Source organism: Xiphophorus couchianus, chromosome 12 (assembly GCF_001444195.1).
Source record: "Xiphophorus couchianus chromosome 12, X_couchianus-1.0, whole genome shotgun sequence".
Lineage (NCBI taxonomy): Eukaryota > Metazoa > Chordata > Actinopteri > Cyprinodontiformes > Poeciliidae > Xiphophorus > Xiphophorus couchianus.
Genome location: NC_040239.1, coordinates 1,300,794 through 1,319,486, shown reverse-complemented (window position 1 = coordinate 1,319,486; position 18,693 = coordinate 1,300,794). Strand labels below are relative to the sequence as shown.

General features: G+C 49.5%; 1 protein-coding gene and 1 long non-coding RNA gene across 4 annotated transcripts in view; one reads left to right on the top strand and one right to left on the bottom strand.

Moving 5' to 3' along the window:
* The first annotated feature begins 3,569 nt into the window (after nt 1-3,569).
* LOC114154817 (uncharacterized) lies at nt 3,570-17,928 on the top strand. The gene is made up of 3 exons (XR_003597622.1): nt 3,570-3,579; nt 16,923-16,926; nt 17,771-17,928. It is a non-coding gene; the product is annotated as an uncharacterized LOC114154817 (long non-coding RNA).
* Nucleotides 6,133-18,693, bottom strand: part of LOC114154767 (dynamin-1-like) — a 49,029-nt gene continuing 36,468 nt past the window's right edge. The window contains exons 1-23 of one of the 3 annotated variants that reach the window (XM_028034148.1): nt 16,597-16,923; nt 15,797-15,900; nt 15,131-15,339; nt 14,903-15,059; nt 14,579-14,820; nt 13,728-13,845; nt 13,060-13,126; nt 12,620-12,715; nt 11,723-11,884; nt 10,745-10,932; nt 9,517-9,542; nt 9,316-9,436; nt 9,170-9,245; nt 8,896-8,980; nt 8,718-8,807; nt 8,443-8,631; nt 8,274-8,358; nt 8,111-8,205; nt 7,927-8,005; nt 7,752-7,853; nt 7,572-7,669; nt 7,345-7,485; nt 6,133-7,275 (exon numbers count right to left, since the gene is read on the bottom strand). In XM_028034148.1, the coding sequence (XP_027889949.1) occupies nt 7,140-7,275; nt 7,345-7,485; nt 7,572-7,669; nt 7,752-7,853; nt 7,927-8,005; nt 8,111-8,205; nt 8,274-8,358; nt 8,443-8,631; nt 8,718-8,807; nt 8,896-8,980; nt 9,170-9,245; nt 9,316-9,436; nt 9,517-9,542; nt 10,745-10,932; nt 11,723-11,884; nt 12,620-12,715; nt 13,060-13,126; nt 13,728-13,845; nt 14,579-14,820; nt 14,903-15,059; nt 15,131-15,339; nt 15,797-15,900; nt 16,597-16,624 (2,694 nt within the window). In that variant the 5' untranslated portion in view covers nt 16,625-16,923 and the 3' untranslated portion in view covers nt 6,133-7,139. Of the gene's footprint in view, nt 7,276-7,344; nt 7,486-7,571; nt 7,670-7,751; nt 7,854-7,926; nt 8,006-8,110; nt 8,206-8,273; nt 8,359-8,442; nt 8,632-8,717; nt 8,808-8,895; nt 8,981-9,169; nt 9,246-9,315; nt 9,437-9,516; nt 9,543-10,744; nt 10,933-11,722; nt 11,885-12,619; nt 12,716-13,059; nt 13,127-13,727; nt 13,846-14,578; nt 14,821-14,902; nt 15,060-15,130; nt 15,340-15,796; nt 15,901-16,596; nt 16,924-18,693 lie in introns of those variants that run through there. The other 2 variants (XM_028034152.1, XR_003597617.1) reach the window with 2 other exon arrangements.

Genomic DNA, 18,693 nt, shown 5'->3' with positions numbered 1-18,693 from the left:
GGTGCTGCACCGCTTCCCCCCCCTGAGATGCCGGATGGTGGACCAGAATCGCCTCGAAGCCGTACGGAAGTCTTTCTCCATGGCCTCTCCAAACTCCTCCCACGCCCGAGTTTTTGCCTCAGCAACCACCCGAGCCGCATGCCGCTTCGCCTGCCGGTACCCATCAGCTGCTTCCGGAGTCCCACAGGCCAAAAAGGCCCGATAGGACTCTTTCTTCAGCCTGACGGCATCCCTCACCGAAGGTGTCCACCAAAGGGTACGAGGGTTGCCGCCGCGACAGGCACCGACAACCTTGCGGCCACAGCTCCGATCGGCCGCCTCGACAATGGAGACACGGAACATGGTGTTCGTTATGGACAATCCATGACGAGCACAGAAGTCCAGCAACAGAACACCGCTCGAGTTCAGGTCGGGTGGGCCGTTCCTCCCAACCACGCCCCTCCAGGTCTCACTGTCGCTGCCCATGTGAGCGTTGAAGTCCCCCAGCAGAACAAGGGAGTCCCCAGGAGGAGCACTCTCCAGTACCCCCTCTAAGGACTCCAAAAAGGGTGGGTAATCTGAACTGCCGTTCGGCCCGTAAGCACTAACGACAGTCAGCACTTGGCCCCCCACCCGTAGGCGGAGGGATGCTACCCTCTTGTTCACTGGAGTAAACCCCAACGTACAGGCGCCGAGATGGGGAGCAACAAGTATGCCCACTCCTGCCCGGTGCCTCTCACCTTGGGCAACTCCAGAGTGGAAGTATGTCCAGCCCCTCTCAAGGAGGCTGGTTCCAGAACCAGAGCCGTGTGTCCAGGTGAGACCGACTATTTCTAGCCGGAACCTCTCGACCTCACACACTAGCTCCGGCTCCTTCCCCACCAGAGAGGTGACATTCCACGTCCCAAGAGCCAGTTTCTGCAACCGAGGATCGGACCGCCAGGGTCCCCTCCCTTGGCCGCCACTCATCACACAGTGCACCCGACCCCTTTGGCCCCTCCCACAGGTGGTGGGCCCATGGGAGGGGGGGCCCATGTTTCCCCTTCGGGCTGAGCCCGGCCGGGCTCCATGGGTAAAAGCCCGGCCACCAGACGCTCGCCATCGTGCCCCCCCTCCAGGCCTGGCTCCAGAGTGGGGCCCCGGTGACCCGCGTCCGGGCGAGGGAACACGAAGTCCAAGGTTTTCTTTCGTCATTGGGGTCTTCGGGCTGCGCTTTGTCTGGTCCCTCGCCTAGGACCTGTCTGCCTTGGGTGACCCTACCAGGGGCATGAAGCCCCAGACAGCATAGCTCCTAGGATCATCGGGACACTCAAACCCCTCCACCACGATAAGGTGGCAGCCCAAGGAGGAAAGACATAATGTTAGGTAAATTGTATATTGTTATCGAATATTTGTTGTTTCATGTGCCTTTATAATGTTCTTGTCTTATATGCCTTTATTTGTTTCATCTTAGCATAAAGAAAGTTTCTGTGTTGTTGAATTACTTTGATTCCTTTCTCAGAAAGCCTCTCTGAGGAAGAGCAGAGAACCGTTTTCAACAGGTTATCGCTCAGCAGAAACCTCTGCATCCTGACCTGCTAGATATAAAACCGTCGCTGTGAAGACGTACAACTTGCTCTGTGTTATCCTGTGTCTGGAACAGAATAATCTAGTGTGTAGATACCATGTGTTTTGTTAGTGACTAGCAGTGTTGTATAGTAACGAAGTAAAAACACGTCACTACTTTACTTAAGTATATTTTGGAGTACTTCATACTTTCCTGGAGTATGAAAATTTTTGATGACTTTCACTTTTACTTCACTATATTTCCGAACTTAATTGCGTACTTTTACTCCGATACATTTTCAATGTGTGGTTTAGTTACTCGTTACAAAAAAGCGAGAGAGAGAAACAAAGTGTTTTGACCCACCTACTGATTAGCAAGTAGGCTACCGAACAAAGTCCGTAGCCTACTTGCCTGGGCTTGTTCATCACCACCAATAGGATACACCTGTTTCGCTTCTCCCATTAAACACAAAGCAAGTCTCGCAATCAGCAGCAGCCACATGGAGGAGGAGACGGAGACCACAACGACTGCAACTACGTCGGACACGGCTCCAGGGGAACCACCAGCTGGTGATGAGAGCCCATGGCCTTATTTAAACACAATATACTCTTTCGTGGGTGTTAAAGATTCGTCGTACCGCATGCAGTTTATGTTATTCCTGCCCAAAGATGTGGAAATTCTATCTTACAAAAACTCCCCGTCCAACTTGAAGAAACACATCGAGGTAACTTCTTATGAAATGGTTATAATCCTCCTGTTTCAGTAACTATAGCTTGGTCACTAGACACTACTGTATTGTGAAACGTTGACCATAAATGAACTTTGTTTGGCATTGTTTCAGTTCCATACGTGGTGTATTTAGCTTAGGCTTAATGTTGACTGTAGCAGGCTACCTAGACTCCTCTGTTCAAGGGGGGACAGAAGCCATAGCGATAGCAATTTAGACTAAATTTAACGAATATAGGAAAGGCATGCAAGTTCAAAACCAGGTTTACAGATGCCAATAAGCTGCATTTCCCTCCCAATTCTTTTTTTCTTTTGCATAATGACCAGTTGTGTGCACCACCTACTGACTGTAGCATTGACTGATTCACTGATTTGTGAAGTAGAGTAATCGTAACAGATCTTTTTCTTCATGTTGGCCGCATTTTCTGTACTATTTATTTTTCTCATTTTCAGCACTGACCTTACTTGAAGGGAAAACTTAAGGTTTACAAAAACTTTGTATTTTCTGTCCTGGAGGGTTTACTAAGAAGCTGGTTCAGTTGTAAAGCAGGTTAAGTTAACCTTGTGCTATAGGTAAAGCACCTAATTTTCTTAACTAAATGATGCCTGCAGGTATATCTATTAGCAGGTTTAATTTTGCCTGCACTTGGTTGTGTACATTATTTTAAGTGTATTTGACAAGTTTACCAAAATATAAAAAATGTCATTCAAACTGCATTTGCTTTGTTTTACTTTTCATTACATTACTTGAGTACATCCATTTTTACAGTAATTTCCATACTTAAGTACAAGAAGTTTCAGATACTTTAAGACTTTAACTCAAGTAACATTTCAGTCAGTGACTTGGACTTTTACCAAAGTCATATTTTGGAGAGGTACTTGTACTTTTACTTGACTCTGAGATTTCAGTACTTTATACAACACTGGTGACTAGCATTTGCGTTGCAATCATGTGACTGAAGTGTTTTCCCCGCCCCTTTGAGACGCTCAGGGATCCTAACAGCAATAAAAAGGGAGAACGGACACAAATGTTTTCAGAACGAAGAGATGTGAGACTGAAAACATCTCTGGCTGTTCTCCTCGTGAGGACAAAAGAATCTGACTCTCTTGTCTTTCCTGTGTTTGTTAAATCTGTCACATATAAAAGTAAGAACTGTTACATTGTTAGGATGTTAGTGGTTTATGGATCAACTAAAGGCTTTAGTGCTCATGTTTTAGGCAACTCAAGAACGTCAGCAACGACTGGCGGCATATAAAGAACCGTCAAGTGGACTGCTGGTGAAGTTCAAATATCCGAATGGATTCATCAGGAAGAGAACTTTCAATGTGTCGGACCCAATTCAGGTAATGTGTTCATTCAGAGAATCTATCTTATTTATTTTTAAGTAACTGAAATAGCATTACCCTTTTTTAAGGTCTTGTTTGACTCAAGTGAAATAAATATTCAGTGTTCAAAAAGCAGCATCATCCACACCAGCTGAGAGTCACTTATGGATCCTGGCATAACAACATCTGCAACTCTCTACGTGTTTTGGATTTCAACTCTAGATATTCAGAGTTGAAATATATACAATGACATACAATGTCGTCTCGGTATTTTTTATTTTTTTCCCCAAAATGTTTCAGAATGCCGCAACTAGACTTTTGACTGGATCCCAGAAACGGGAGCATTTAACACCAGAATCGGCTTCCCTGCATTGGTTACCAGTTTGTTATCGGATTGATTTGAAGTCTTTCGTTGGTTTTTGAAACTTGACATGGCCTCGCTCCAGCTCATCTTCACAGCCATCCCAGTGCTGGAACACTTTGGTCAAATAATAAGTTGCTCTTACATGTTCCTTGGACTGAGCGACAGTGAAGAGCAGCAGCGTTCGCTGCCACTGCTCCTAATGTTTGGAACAACTTTCTAATTTTTTAACATTCGATCTGCTCACAGGCTGGAACATTTCATATCGCTCCTTAAAACTCATTTTTATTCTTTGGCTTTTTGTCAGGCCTGACTTTGTAATTTTCTTGTCTGTTTTAATTTGTGTTTTTGTTACATGAATACTGCACAGACCTTTGGTGCAATAAAATCGGGTTTAAAAGTGCTTCATAGATAAAATTGACATTGACATGATTAGGTTTTATTTAGGAAAGGTGTCCAGTTCAGGAAGGAGTGCTGGAGCAGTCACTGTCCAAAGTCTACAGACATTTCTTTCTGACCGACGTCTTTGTCAGCCCAGCCACCACTGGCCCCAACATCTCCTCAGGTCCTGTCCACCATGCCCAACTGCCCAGAAACATCAACTTCGTTCTCCTCTGGGGCGATTGTGTCCCGGCCCTCCACTCAAGTACAAGGACACCAGCAGCTTCTCCTTGATGCTGTTCCTCCTGAGAACCCTCAGGAAGTTCAGTCTTTGCTGGGCCTTTTTTATCAGCTCCAAGGTGTTCATGTTCCATGTGAGGCCCTGTTCAATGTGGACCCCCAGGAAACGGAAATCAGCTACCCTCTCCACACATTTTCCCCCAATGGTTAGTGGTGTAATGTCCGTTTTATTCCTCCTGTAATCTATTATGAGTTCTTTTGTCTTTGAGTTGTTGAGGAGCAGATTGTTCTCCCTGCACCACTGCAACAGCCGCTCCACCTCTCCCCTGTAGGCGGACTCATTGCCTCCTGAGATGAGCCCCACCACTGTGGTGTCATCAGCAAACTTGATGATGGTGTTGCTGTGGTGGGCAGAGGTGCAGTCGTATGTGTACAGACAATAGAGCAGGGGGCTCAGCACACAGCCCTGTGGAGAGCCAGTACTAAGGCTGAGGGCAGTGGATGTATGTTTTCCCACCCTAACTCTCTGCTGTCGGTTGGTCAGGAAGCTCAGGATCCACATGCAGGTGGAGTGAGGGAGGCCCAGGTCCCCCAATTTGTCCACCAGGACACGCAGTCAGAACGTATCTAAATGTTGCAGGAAACCAGAAATCGATGCCTGGATCTGAGGATCATTGTGTTGAGATCTGAAAGGTTCTGATCCTCCAGTAAGTAAAATAACACCAGACCCGATCCGATCCATCAATCAGCCGTTTCGTCCTGTGTAGAGATAAATATAAAATGTTATTTATACACATAGAAATTCAATAAATTAGAATCGAAAGGCAATTTATTTCACTTAATTATATTCACTTGGGTTGGCTGCACAGTGGCACAGTTGGTAGCTCTGTTGCCTTGCAGCAAGAAGGTCCTGGGTTCGATTCCCAGCCCGGGGTCTTTCTGCATGGAGTCTGCATGTTCTCCCTGTGCATGCGTGGGTTCTCTCTGGGTACTCCGGCTTCCTCCCACAGTCCAAAAACATGACTTAGGTTAATCGGTCTCTCTAAATTCTCTCTAGGGGTGTGTGTGTGTGTGTGTGAATGGTTGTGTGTCCTGTCTGTCTCTGTGTTGCCCTGCGACAGACTGGCGACCTGTCCAGGTGACCCCGCCTCTCACCTGGAACGTAGCTGGAGAGGCAGCAGCTCCTCCTGACCCCATTAGGGACAAATGGGGTTCCGACCAGCGAACCATTCCGCCACCCAGTGGTCGTTTTCCAGACCACTGGGTCTCCTTTACCGCTCAAACATGCACAATATGTCGATAAATAATTTTAGGATATTATAAGAAAGTTGTGAGATTTACCATTTTCCACCAAACTAACGAATTTGCCACTTCAGCACAAGCACAGTGAGAAACGTTCAGAGGACAAAAACACTAGACTCAGGGAAACTCAGATGACCCAGCTTTCTGCTAGCATGTAAACGCACCATTTACACACAAATCTGGGAGCTCCGGAAGCGTGAAATGAGTCTCAAAAATCCTCGTGCATTGTAACCGGATCTGTGCGTAAATGCAGTTTTGTGTTTTCTCAACATTTGTAGGTGTAGGAGAAAGTTTATTTTATTTCTACGGTTTACAAATCATGTTTCACAGACACAACTATCCAAAGTTACACACAAAGATGCTTCCACGAGTTACAACTCCAGTATTACACACACACAGATATTTTGAGACTATTTTCACTCCATATGCTGTCAGGACCTCTGATGGACGGAAGTTAAATCTGGTTGAACTTTATTGAACTTCTTCTGCAGCTCAAATCATTTATTCAGAAAAATCACTAGTGAACGTCCGTCCAGCTGTCCTTTAGTATGTCATCGGCCAGGTGTGTGACTCACACACCTGGAGACACACACACACACACACACACACACACACACACACACACGCAGACACACATGTGTGTCTCCAGGTGTGTGTGTGTGTGTGTGTCTCCAGGTGTGTGTGTGTGTGTGTGTGTGTCTCCAGGTGTGTGTGTCTCAGTAAATCTCTGTCCTCCATCTTGAGCTGCAGCTCCTGATCGATCTGTCACCATCGTTCTGGTTCTGATGAAGTCCAGCCAGACCAGACTGATGGCTTCAGGAAGCAGGTTATCAGGTTCTGGGCTGACCCGGTATCGGCCTGGCTTTGAGGAGTTTCTGAAACAGAACCCCCTGGTACCGGGTCGGTACCGGGTCGCTGATGGTTGAGTTGAAACAATAAAAATCGTCTCTGAAGGAACTAATACCTGAGATTTAGCAGAGCTGCCGTTTGGTTCTGATCGTCTAACTGATCAATAGCTGATCAACCATCGGTGCAGTCGGGCCCAGAGGTCAGAGGTCAGCAGGCTGATGATAAGAGAAGTGGTTCCGTCTGACTGGACTCTGGAGCAGAACCAGGTGGAACCGGTGGAGAACACGTTCTGATGCGGAAGGGGCCACGCCCCCTCCTGACATGGTTCTGCCGGCACCGGTCCAGTCTGGTACCAGTCTGGGTCAGAACCAAGTCCACAAAGCCCAGCGGTATCCAGCAGACTCCAGTTGGCCGCTGCTCCTCCGCAGCTCATCTCTGATTGGCTCGTGGAGCGTTCCGTGGGCGGATCCTCAGAGAGAGTTCCCACAGAGCTTCCTCTGCCAGGTGATCGCTGAAGTCATTAAAGAACGACATGATGTCATCATCCCGCGCCAGAGAGTACTGCCTGCAGGGACACAGACCACACACTGATACGCTGATGGATGGCGGTTGGATGCATGTTGGATGCACTCACTCCCTCTGGAAGCTCCTCAGAGTGTCCAGGATGTTGAACTGCTGCCAGCACTTGGAGAAGTTGACCTGTGACCCCTGTGACGTTGTCAAGGTGTCGGGGTTCCCCAGGTGGACGAAGGTCAGGTCCTGCAGGATCAGCCCCCTGCAGGTGGAGCGAGTCAGACAGGGACAGGTGTTAGAGGCGTTGTCATGGCAACGCCTAGGCCAGCCCTCGGCAGGTGAACCTACAGGTAAGGGATGCAGGGAGGCTCCGCCTCCGCCAGCGCCGCGCGGTACGCCCTGAAGGACGACGAGCTGTCGATGAGCGAGGACACGTCCTCCAAGCTCTGGAAGACACAGGGGACAGTGAGGGGACAGGTGGGACAGTGAGGACAGGTGGGACAGTGAGGGGACAGGTGGGACAGGTACCTCTGCCGTGCTCCGCTGCCAGTCCAGCCGCCTCAGGGGGGCGGAGTCCAGGGCCGACAGGATGGACAGGTAGGAGTTGAAGTTGTTGAGTTTCCTCAGGTGCTGCGGAGACACAGGAGGGACACGTCCACCAGCTGGACAACACGGGGACACCGTCCTCATCCTCACCACTTACCTTCATCACCTTCAGGAACTTCAGCAGGTGTTTCTCTCTGTCCTGAGCTTTGTCCTGCAGGATGACCACGGAGCGCACCCTGGAGGTCAGAGGTCACACACAGCAGAGATCAGCTGGACTGACCCAACAGAACCAGGACCAGAACCTGGACCAGAACCAGAACCTGAACCTGGGTTTTCCTCACCAGAAGGAAACGTTGTTGAAGTGCTGAGTGAACTCTGTCAGGTGAGGACTCCTCTCCTCGTTCTGCTCCTTGGACCAAAGCAACACCTCTGGGAGCTGGACAGGTGAGACAGACGGGTGAGACAGACGGGTGAGACAGACGGGTGAGACAGACGGGTGAGCACCTGGATCTTGCAGAACAGGTCCGAGTCCAGCAGGGTGAGCTGTTCAGCCAGGTCCTGACTCCTGAAGTCCAGCAGAGTTCCTGGTCTGCCAGGTGAGACACACAGATGAGACAGCGACCAATCAGAACGCAGCGTGGGCCGTCTAGTGCAGTCGGGTGGGCGGGGCTACCTGGCGGCTACGCCTTTGGCCGCGAGGGGGCGGAGCGACTGAGGGGAGCCAATCAGCTTCCACCTCTCCTCCATCTTGGACAGGATGTTGGCGTGCAGGAGGCGGGCCATCCCCAGCTCTCCACCAATCAGAAGGCAGAACACCAGGTCAAACAGCATCAGCAGCAAATCAGATTCCAGCTCCACAGAACTGCAGAAAGAGAGAGCCGAGCGATCGGAACCAGAGGTCCGGTTCCCCACCAGAACCAGAGGTCCGGTTGGGCCCGGCGGTCTCACCTGAGCCCGGCCACCACCCTGACCAGCAGCTGGATAGAGTTCCCAGCGGCCGTCGGGTCAGCGGCGCCACCTTCCCTCAGGGTTCTGTACGTGTTGCTGGTTAAGGACATGACTGACCCGGACCGTGGTTCTGACCCGGCCAGAAGGACCGAGGCGTCCCTCGGGTGTTTAAGGATATCTGCGCTGCAGCTTGCTGATGACATCACTGGGTGTGGCGAAGCCGCGGTAGGTGCAGAGGAAGGCCTCCTGGTACTGGTTCTGTTCTGTAAAAACCCAAACAGGACACCATCAGGTCCAGTCCAGTTCTGTCTAACAGAACCTCAGCTGTCCTCTGCTGCTGGTCGGGTCAGCCTGACCAGGGGAGTTCTGTTGGTTCCTGCTCACCTGAATCCCCCCCCCCCCCCCACACCCTCAGAGACAGGTGGCCTCGTGTGATTGGCTGGCAGACGTACCGCTGCTGCCGGGCTGTGTGGCTTGGACCAATAGGATCTCAGGAGACGCAGCCTTCACCTCTGGCCCCTCCTCCTCCTGAGGGCAGAGGGGCGGGGTTAGAGCACAGGTGAGACTTGTGACCACAGTAGAGTGGGCGGGGCCAAACCTCAGACTTCAGAGTGATTCTGTGACGGATCTCGTTCGGGTCAGCCAATAGGAGCTCGTCTTCTTCATCTTCCTCTCCGCTTCTCTGGCTGAACTCTGACCCCTGCTGGTGGTCCACAGAGCTGCAGAGCAGTGAGGCTGAGAGTCTGCACAGGTGTGTGTGTCTAAAGGACAGATGTGTGTACAGGTGTGTGTGCCTCACCTGTCCTCGTTCTCAGACTGCGTGTCCTGGAGATGAAAAAAATCACAGGAATGAAATTACACCTGGAGAAACTCTGATGACAAAGCAGCAGATAATTGAACATTTCAGTAAAATCTCTCACCTGCACTCATTATGACCTGTGGCAGACATTGTTCAAGATGGCCGCACAGTCCATTTGCCAGCGTCCAATTATGGGTGCATATGTTGAACCATACAAATCATTTATATTGTCTAGATCAGTGGTCCCCAACCTTTTTAGTGCCGCGGTCGAGACTCTTCGCATATTTACTGGGGACCGGGGGAGACTGGGGGGGACCACTGGTCTAGATCACAGGTGTCAAACTCCAGTCCTGTAACGTTTAGATGAGCCTCTGCTGCTTCACCTGGACAGAATAATGAGGCCATCAAGGTTCTGGAGAACCTGAAGGTTCTGGTGATCCACAGGAGGTGATGAAGCCGTTTCATTCCAGTGTTTTCTAGCTGTGGCTCATCTAAAACCTGCAGGACAGCGACTGGAGGCCTGGAGTTTGGCAGCCCTGGTCTAGATCTTGTGTTTCCTTTCTCTGTTGGACACTTTTCAAAATGGCCGCCAGAATGTGTGTTTGCACCAAAATCAGCAGCGGTGGTGAGCACAGCTAACCAAAAGGTTAGCTTCTCTTCCCGCTAATTCACTAAACAAGAATATTATTGCTAAACTGAAGAGCAGAAGCTAATGCTAGAAAATATGATGACTGTCGCTACGTCTGATCTCGTTTTCGTTGACGACCGGTCTGAGGCCCGCTAACAGCAACGTTGTCAGATTCTGGCAGGTTCTGGTTCTGCTGCATTTTATTACTTTAACGTTTATGAACGTGAGCGAAGCTGAAAACTTCTGATGGGACAGAAAGTTCATGAAAATGGGGAACATTTCATGGCAATGACTGGCTCAGAAACGGCAGCCATCTTGAAATGCCAGAGCCTGATGGGAAATATGACAAACATCCGAGCTGAGAGGTTAGCATGCTAATGCTAACAGTTACAGACAGAGAGTTTCTATGAGCTTAGGCCCGGTTCTGCAGAGGTTCTGCTTACAGAAAGCTTGCTCTGACCTCTGACCCTGAATGAAGGGCTAAGGTCATCCTCAGGCTCAGGTTCTGGTCCGCTGATGTTCTCATCAGAACCAAGAGGTTCTGGCCTGACCTGGCACACAGAACCCAAACAGAACCCTGGAGTTCTGCTTCTTCCTCACCTGCTGTTTCTTCTTTGGTGGTAAAGCAGGGGCAGGAAATGGAGCTCCAGAGGGGGCGGAGCCTGTGGTCAGGTGATCCAGCTGGTGGGCGGAGTCTTGATCTCGCTGTCGGACTTTAAATTTCTGGTAGAAGGAAACCGCAGACGGGTCGGTGCAGGACGTGGAGCAGAACTGCAGGTACTGATGGACTGAGGACAGGTGGAGGACAGGTGGAGGACAGGCATGTCAAAACTACAGTTATTATGTTTGGACTTAAAGATGAATGATGTAGAGTTATAGACCCAGATTTATGGATATACAGTAATAGATCTAGAAGTACAGATCTGGAGTCAACTTCAGTTCTTCCACCTGGATTCCAGAGATCAGACTGACCTCTGACCTCTGCCCTGAGTCTCCAAAGCCACATAAAGCCGATTATAAAAGTGGGTCTTCTCCCAGCTCCAGAACATTTCCAGAACCAGAGACTAAAGACTCGGATCAGAGAAACTCATCCAGGCTTTGATTCCTGCAGCAGCGTCTCCACAGGTCTGATTGACAACCCAACGGTCCAGAACACTGCTGCTGGAGTTCTGACTAGAACCAGGAGGATAGAGACACCACCTGGTTCTTCATTGGTAGTTTATAAATCACTGCTGCTGAATCAACCTGCTGGTTCTGGTTCTGTTCTGCATCAGAACCAGAACGAAACATGAAGAAGCAGCATTCAGCTTCTATGCTCCACAGATCTGGAACAAACTTCCAGAAAACTGAAAAACATCTGAAACCCTGAGCTCCTTTCAGGCTAAACCAGCTGGTTGGAGTTGCTATGGAAACATAATTTAACGACGGCTCTCAGCGAAACGTTTCAATTGTTGATTCTATGTTGCCTGAATTTGTGTTTTTATGATGCGAAGCATCATTTTATGCTTTACAGATAAAGTCTGATTGATTTAAAGGATTTTCAAACTTCCACCAATCAGCTGCTCTGATTTTACTCACTGTGTCGCTTCTTCTCAGGGAGGGGGGGGGGCGTCTTACAGGGGGACAGGGGGGAGGACATGGGGGCTTCAGGGCCGGTGACATCATCACTGGGGGCGGGGCTTGTGTCCACATGGGTGGAGTTAAATCCAAAGGTGCCCGCCTTCTGAGAGCCGCTGACGCCTACAGGGAGAAGACAGGACAGACAGAGGGACAGGAAATGTCCCATTTCTTTATAGACACTTAGAAGTTGAAGTTGCACCAAAGTGCTTAACACACGTCCATAAATAAACTATTTCTAAAAAAATAAATAAATAAGTTCCAACATTACAATGAATCACATACTTCAGTGAGTAAAAATGACGTTAAGAAGCACCTAGAAACCGTTTAAGAGTTAATCAGACCTGAAACTAAACAGCAAATCCTCAAATAAAGAGCTACAGAACAGAAGCAGAACCTTAGCTAAATACAAAAACTCAAACGACTCGTGTATTTAAAGGCTGTCAGAGCCAACAGCAACGTTTTTACAGCTGACTGGTGAAATAGAGGGAAGCTAACAACAACTGTTTCAGTACTAGCATAAAAATGATTCTGTCCTAATAAAAAAGTCCAAAACTTTTATTTTCGCTAAAATGAAGAAAGTTTGAGTGAATGATTTGACTTGAAATAAATAGCCTAAGACTGTAGAGCCATTTTTATTATTTCTACAATAAGCTAACTGAGCTAGCCAAGCTAACAGAGCTAGCCAAGCTAACAGAGCTAGCCAAGCTAACTGATCTAACCAAGCTAACAGAGCTAGCCAAGCTAAATGAGCTAACTGAGCTAAGAGGATGACACAGTCTACTGTGTCAAATGCTTCTCTGAATCCAGCAGCAGCTCAGAGTCCAGACAGAGACAGAGGGACAGGTGTGTCCTCACCTGTGGTGCTGCGGCGTCTCTTCTCCGGCAGGGCAGGGGGCAGCGTCTCCGAGGACGACAGGTCGGTGTGGAGGAAGTCGTAATCTGGGTCATCCTCTGAGAACAAGACAGAATCAGAACCGGGTCGAGCCTGTCAGACAGTTTCTACACCATGACCAGAACCAAGAACCAGGACTGAGGCGGTTCTGAGTCCAGTCGGTCTCTGGAGGACTGCAGGACAGAACTAGGCTGGTCCAGAACCAGGTTCTTGGTCCAAGTTGCAGCCAGCCCGATCCAATGCAGCAGCTCGGTTCTAGTTCTTGTTTACCTTCCTGCTGCAGTCACTGCCAGCAGGGGGCAGCAGTCACCAAATACAGGAAGTGTCAGCTGAGAGGATGTGATGTCATTCACACCCCCTGCTGTGGGCAGGAAGTGTGTGTGTGTGTGTGTGTGGTGGTTACCACTTGGTGAGGTGTTGGCTGCAGAGTCTGCAGAGGAAGAAGAGAGTCGCTTGCAGCAGCTGTCATCCTGAAACACAGAGACAGAGTGTGTGTTGTCAGCATCTGAAGGTCTTCCGGCCCACCAGAAGTTTGATCGCTTTTTCTGAATGAATGTCTAGCTGCCATTACCATAGCAACCAAGCAGACGGTATGTTTCCGGAGTATAGAAACCAAACGGAGCAAAAATGAGGGGAGCGAAGGCTGCGCCCTGTGGAGCCGCAGCAGAGGATTCAGAACCAGCCGGGTTCCATCTGATGTGGTACTGCTGAAACCTGGCTGGTTCTGTGAGCAGTTAGCAGCAGTTAGCATCAGTTAGAAATTCTTAGCAGTAGTTAGCAGCTGTTAGCAGTTGCTAGCAGGTGTTAGCAGCAAGTATCAGCTTTTAACAGCGGTTAGCTCAAGTAGAACAGCAACAGATTCAGCAGACCCGTTTGAATGTTATTAACTTACTGAACGTTCTGACTTTGCTAAACGGACTGAAAGACCTCCATAGTGTAACCAAGAAACAACAACTTCCTGTGAGACTTTAAAAATAAAAGCCGCTTGGCTTAAAACTAACTAAGACATTTGGTCAAGAAGTGGCTGCACTCCGACAACCCTGCTGACCCGTTTACGTCACATGACCTTACCTCCACCTGCAGGTCTTCCTCAGGCTGCCGGATTATTGGTGTTACTATGGCAACCCTGCAGTGGGCGGAGACAGGGAGCGGCGGCGTCTGGCGCCTTTTAGGAGGCAGAGCGGGAGGGCTGAAACAGGGAGAGAGAGACGGTTTTGTGATGTCACTGCCTTCACTCATGTCTTTGTTTTGTCTGAATGTTGCCATGTGCCCTAATGTGTCTTTCCTCTTTTTATTTAATTCCCATTTTATTATTTAGAAACTGTGGAGTACTCACTATTTAGACCAATATTAAACTTCTTCGATTAATTTTTAGATTATTATGCAAAGAAACTCCTATTACTGCAGCCCACAAAAGGAATTAGAAAGAACTTAGAATCCAGAAAACACCGTCCCCTGAGACACCGTCCCCTGAGACACCGTCCCCTGAGACACCGTCCCCTGAGACACCGTCCCCTGAGACACCGTCCCCTGAGACACCGTCCTCTACCTTTTGTGTCACTGAACAGATGTCCAGGCTGTCCAAAGAAAAGACGAAGCTTTTCTTCAATCAGAAATGAAAACATCATGTCTCAGATTGTCCCTCCGCTCACACTGACCCAGTCCGGTTCTGGTTCTGATCCGGTTACAGTCTGATCTGCAGCTGATCGTCTTTCTGGCCGCCTCTTCTTCTTCTTCTGCTCTCCATGCAGACAGGAAGTTAGTGGAGAGAGCAATGGTCTACTTCCTGTTTCTCCTCCTTCTCACCGAACATCAGACTCAGCAGAACCAGAACCAGGACCTGGAGAGGTTCTGCAACAGACCGGTCCAGTTCAGTGTGAACGGTACCAAACCGGTCCAGACCAGGTCGAAGCTGGACTCACCTGAACGCAAGCTCCGTAGGGGGCGTGGCCTGTGGGAGGGTCTCTAGGACGGGCATTGGGGGTTTGGGCGGGGCACGTATCCCCGCCCCCTTTGTCTCCGTCCCGTCCCCACGTCCCTCGCCTGAGGGACAGTGCGGCATCCCGGTGGACGTCTCCTGGTCTTCAACGTCCCTGGATTGTGATTGGTCAGGAGACAAAGGGGCGGAGCCTTCCCGTCTCTCTGCAACCAATCGGACGAGCTCCTGGAGGCCAAAAGAACATTTACTGTCCCCGGTGGCCAAACAGAGGACACAGAGACCGTCCACCGAGGACACCTGTCCTCACCTTGGCGCTATTCAGCACACCCCTGATCACCGTGGTAACGCTCTCAGAAGACCCGCCATCGTCATGGGAGACGCCCTGCAGCATCACCCGGTCGGCCCAGTGGATCAGCTGCGCGACGGTGGCGTAGAGACGGGCGAGACGGGCGGAGACGGTCTTACTGCAGGGACAGACAGGGTGAGAACAGGAGACAGGGTGGAGACAGGGTGAGGACAGCGTCCCCTCCCTCACCTGTCCAGCTCGTCCGGCTCCAGCTCCACTAGCGCCTGGACAGCCTCCAGGATGCCGGTGGAGGCTCCGCCCAGCAGGCCGCCCACTATGGACCGGTCCAGGCCCGGTTTTTGTCCCGAGGGTTGGTTCAGGTCCAGTCTGTCCACCAGGGCCTTGAAGTACTGCAGAGAGCTGAGGACGGCGCGCTCCTGGTCCAGCAAGATGGCCGACTGCAGAGAGGCAGCGTCATCAGAACCTCAGGAACCGGCTGGACCGGGTCAGTTCTCCTGGGACTAGTACCAGCAGATCCAAGAAGTTCTGAGCCGACCCGGTTCAAAGACCGATCCCAGCTTTTTGACTCGTTTTTCTTCAGAACCAGAACCCCTTGATGTTCCTCTCAGGGTTGATGTGGAGGACTGCTAACCATGCTAATGTTGCTAACACTGCAGTGAACAGAGTCTGGATTATCATGCTAACCGTGCTAAGTGCTAACAGAGGAAAGCCAGGTGACCTCGTGACCTCTGCAGGTTCTTGTTCTAAACTACTTTACTCAGAGCGCAGAAAACTGGAGTTTAGGATAATTATTTACTATTTTATTCATCTAATATTATTGTAATTAATGTCATGATTTTATTAATTACTGCTTTCTGGCTGATTATGATGATTAATATCAGAATAAGTTCTGACCGGGTTCTGACTCAGGTCCAGGTCCGGAGGCTTGGCCCGGGTCCGGTTCCGCTGGGGGTGGAGCTTATCCTTCAGCTTCATGGTGAGGAAGACGATCTGAGAAGCTGAACAGGAAACCTTGATCAACAATCCATCAAAATAAAAGCCTCTCAGGTGAGTTGGCAGCAGGTAAATCTGTGATTTGATTGGCTCAGCCGGTTAAGCCACGCCCACCCGGATGCTTCCAGAGGACTGCAGGCATCAGCCAGCAAAGGTCAAAGGTCAGGGCACGCAGAAAGCCTCTGCTCTAGGAAACAAGATGGCCACCGGTCTCAGGGTGACCCGTCACAGCAGAACCAGAACCAGAGAGGCTGGGTCTAAACCGGGTCACCAACAGAACCAGTATCCAAACACAGCAGCAGATCTGGAGCACAACGGGGTCTAGTCAAAGTAGGAGCTGGTGCTGACCCGTTCCGTTGTTCTGTTAGAACCCTGAGAAGACCAGGATTGGACCGGTTCTGACAGCTGAACTCAGACTGGATCAGAACCGAGCCGGTCCAAACAGAACCAGCTGAGTGGGTTCATCTGGTTGGAACCAGAACCGGGTCCAGAACCATATCAGAACCAGAACCAGGATGTTAAGGCTGAACTGGTGATACCAGAAATGTTCTTCCTGTCTGGTCCCAGAACCCAGATCGGTTCTGATCCGACTGACTTCTGACATCGTCCGGGTTCTGGTGCTGCCTTCACTGTCACCTCAAAGCGTGGGACAGAACCGGAGCAGGTTCTGCTGCAGGAAGTGAAGCACAAAGGAAACTCACCTGACTTCGAGTCTGAGCGGGAAGACATCGCTGGAGGGGGGGGCCCCAAGGGGGCAGGTGGACGCCGGGGACACGGTGGGACCCAGCGGGGACACGGTGGGACCCAGCGGGGACGGACAAAACTCTCTGATCCTCTGTCTGGGTTTCTGTCGACCAGCCGCCTCACTTCCTTCCTCCTCCTCTTCTTCCTCTTTCTGTGAAACTCAGCCTCCTGGTAACCATGGCAACAGCCATGACGCTGCTCGGAGGTCGCAGCAGTTCCTCACGCAACGCCTCCCCCTGCTGGCCGAAAGCACTCAACACAGGAAGCTCACCTCCAGCTGCAGGCAGGTTGCTGCCAGAACCCGAACCGGTTCAGACTGGATCCAGAATCGGTTCTGGGTTAGATTGATAAATCTTGTAAAATTTCCTTTTAGATCCAGAAATTTCCATCCATCTCTTCAGGATTGGATGGAATCTCCTCAAACTGTCAAGAGCCTGGAATGTCCTGGAATATCCTGGAGGATTCGGTCAGCCTGTTTTCCTTGCTGATTCTTGAAGCTGCAGTAACTTTTATTAAATGTTTTTTCTCCATGTTAGTGAATTTGCCTCCATGGTTGTTGTGAAACATATCCAATCAGAGCCAGGAGGAGGGGCATAGTGCTGTCAGTCATCCTCATGTATGCGCTGCTAAATCTGCTAATGGATATTAGCACATTTAGCTAATGTGCTAAATGTGCTAAATGTGTTTCTTTCCTGTCAGGGTAAGAAACAACTTACCCTGACAGGAAACTTTATCTGCTTTCATCAGTCGCTAACTAGCTTATCATTCATTCAAACTGGATGTAGTGTGTAGGGAGGGTCTGAGCAGGATGCACACAAGGATGAGTGACAGTGCTAACACCCTCCTCCTGGCTCTGATTGGTCAGTCAGGACATGATGAGTTTCAGCAAATATATGCACCATGTTCCAAATTATTATGCACGTGATATTTTCTCAGATTTTCCTAAATGTTCAATGCAAATGATGGTCAGTATAATTTTCAAGTCATGAACTATTACAGTATAAATCATATTTTACTGAACAAAGATCCCCATGACAACAGGATGTTTTTCAAAAATAAAAAACTCAAAATGCAAAATGATCCAAATTATTATGCACAGCAGACTTTCCAAACATTTTATGGATCATAAAGCATTAAGTGTTCACATGTAGTAAAATCAAAAGCTATTTCAATCAGAACCATCTTAACAGATCCAGTTCCATGTTAACTTTGGACCTTCTCTGGTATCACAGCACAATTCTGGATCCATTGAACTTGTGAGTTTGTGGAAAGTTTCTGCTGAATTTCTCTGCAGGATGTCAGAAAATCTTCCCAGAGCTGCTGGTTGATATGAACTGGATTCAGATCTTCTGCTTGAGGAAACTCCAAAGGTTCTCAGTAGGGTAGAGGTCAGAGGTCAGAGGAGGATGGTGACCACACCATGAGTTTCTCCCCTTTATGCCCATAGCAGCCAATGACACAGTGGTTTTCCTGGCAGCATCAGATGGTGGATTGTCATGATGAAGATGATTTTGCTACTGAAGGTTTGGCTCTTCTTTTTGAACCATGACAGAAAATGATCAGTCAGAAAGTCCAGATACTTTGCTGAGGTCATTTTCACACCTTCATGGACTCTGAGGGGGCCGACCAGCTCTCTCTCTCTCTCTCCCCATGATTCGGCCCACAGCATGACTCCACCACCTCCTTGCTGACATCACAGTCATGTTGGGATGTGGTGGCCGTCCACCACCGATCCACTACTGCGTCCATCTGGACCATCCAGGGTTGCACAGCAGTCATCAGTGAACAAGTCTGTTTGAAAATTAATCTTCATGTCCGGCTGGGCCCACTGGGACCGGTTCTGCTTGTGAGCTCTGGTTAGGGGCCCAATAGTAGGTTCCTGCACCACAAGCCTCAGGAGGATCCTCCACCTTGAGGTTCCAGCAGCTTCAAATAACCGTTTGCTGCTTTGTAAGGACATTTTAACAGCTGCTCTGTGGTGTCTAACAGAAACTTTCCTCATTCTGTCTTTATCTGTAAAACCATCTTTGTTCTGAATCAGCCATAAATCTCTT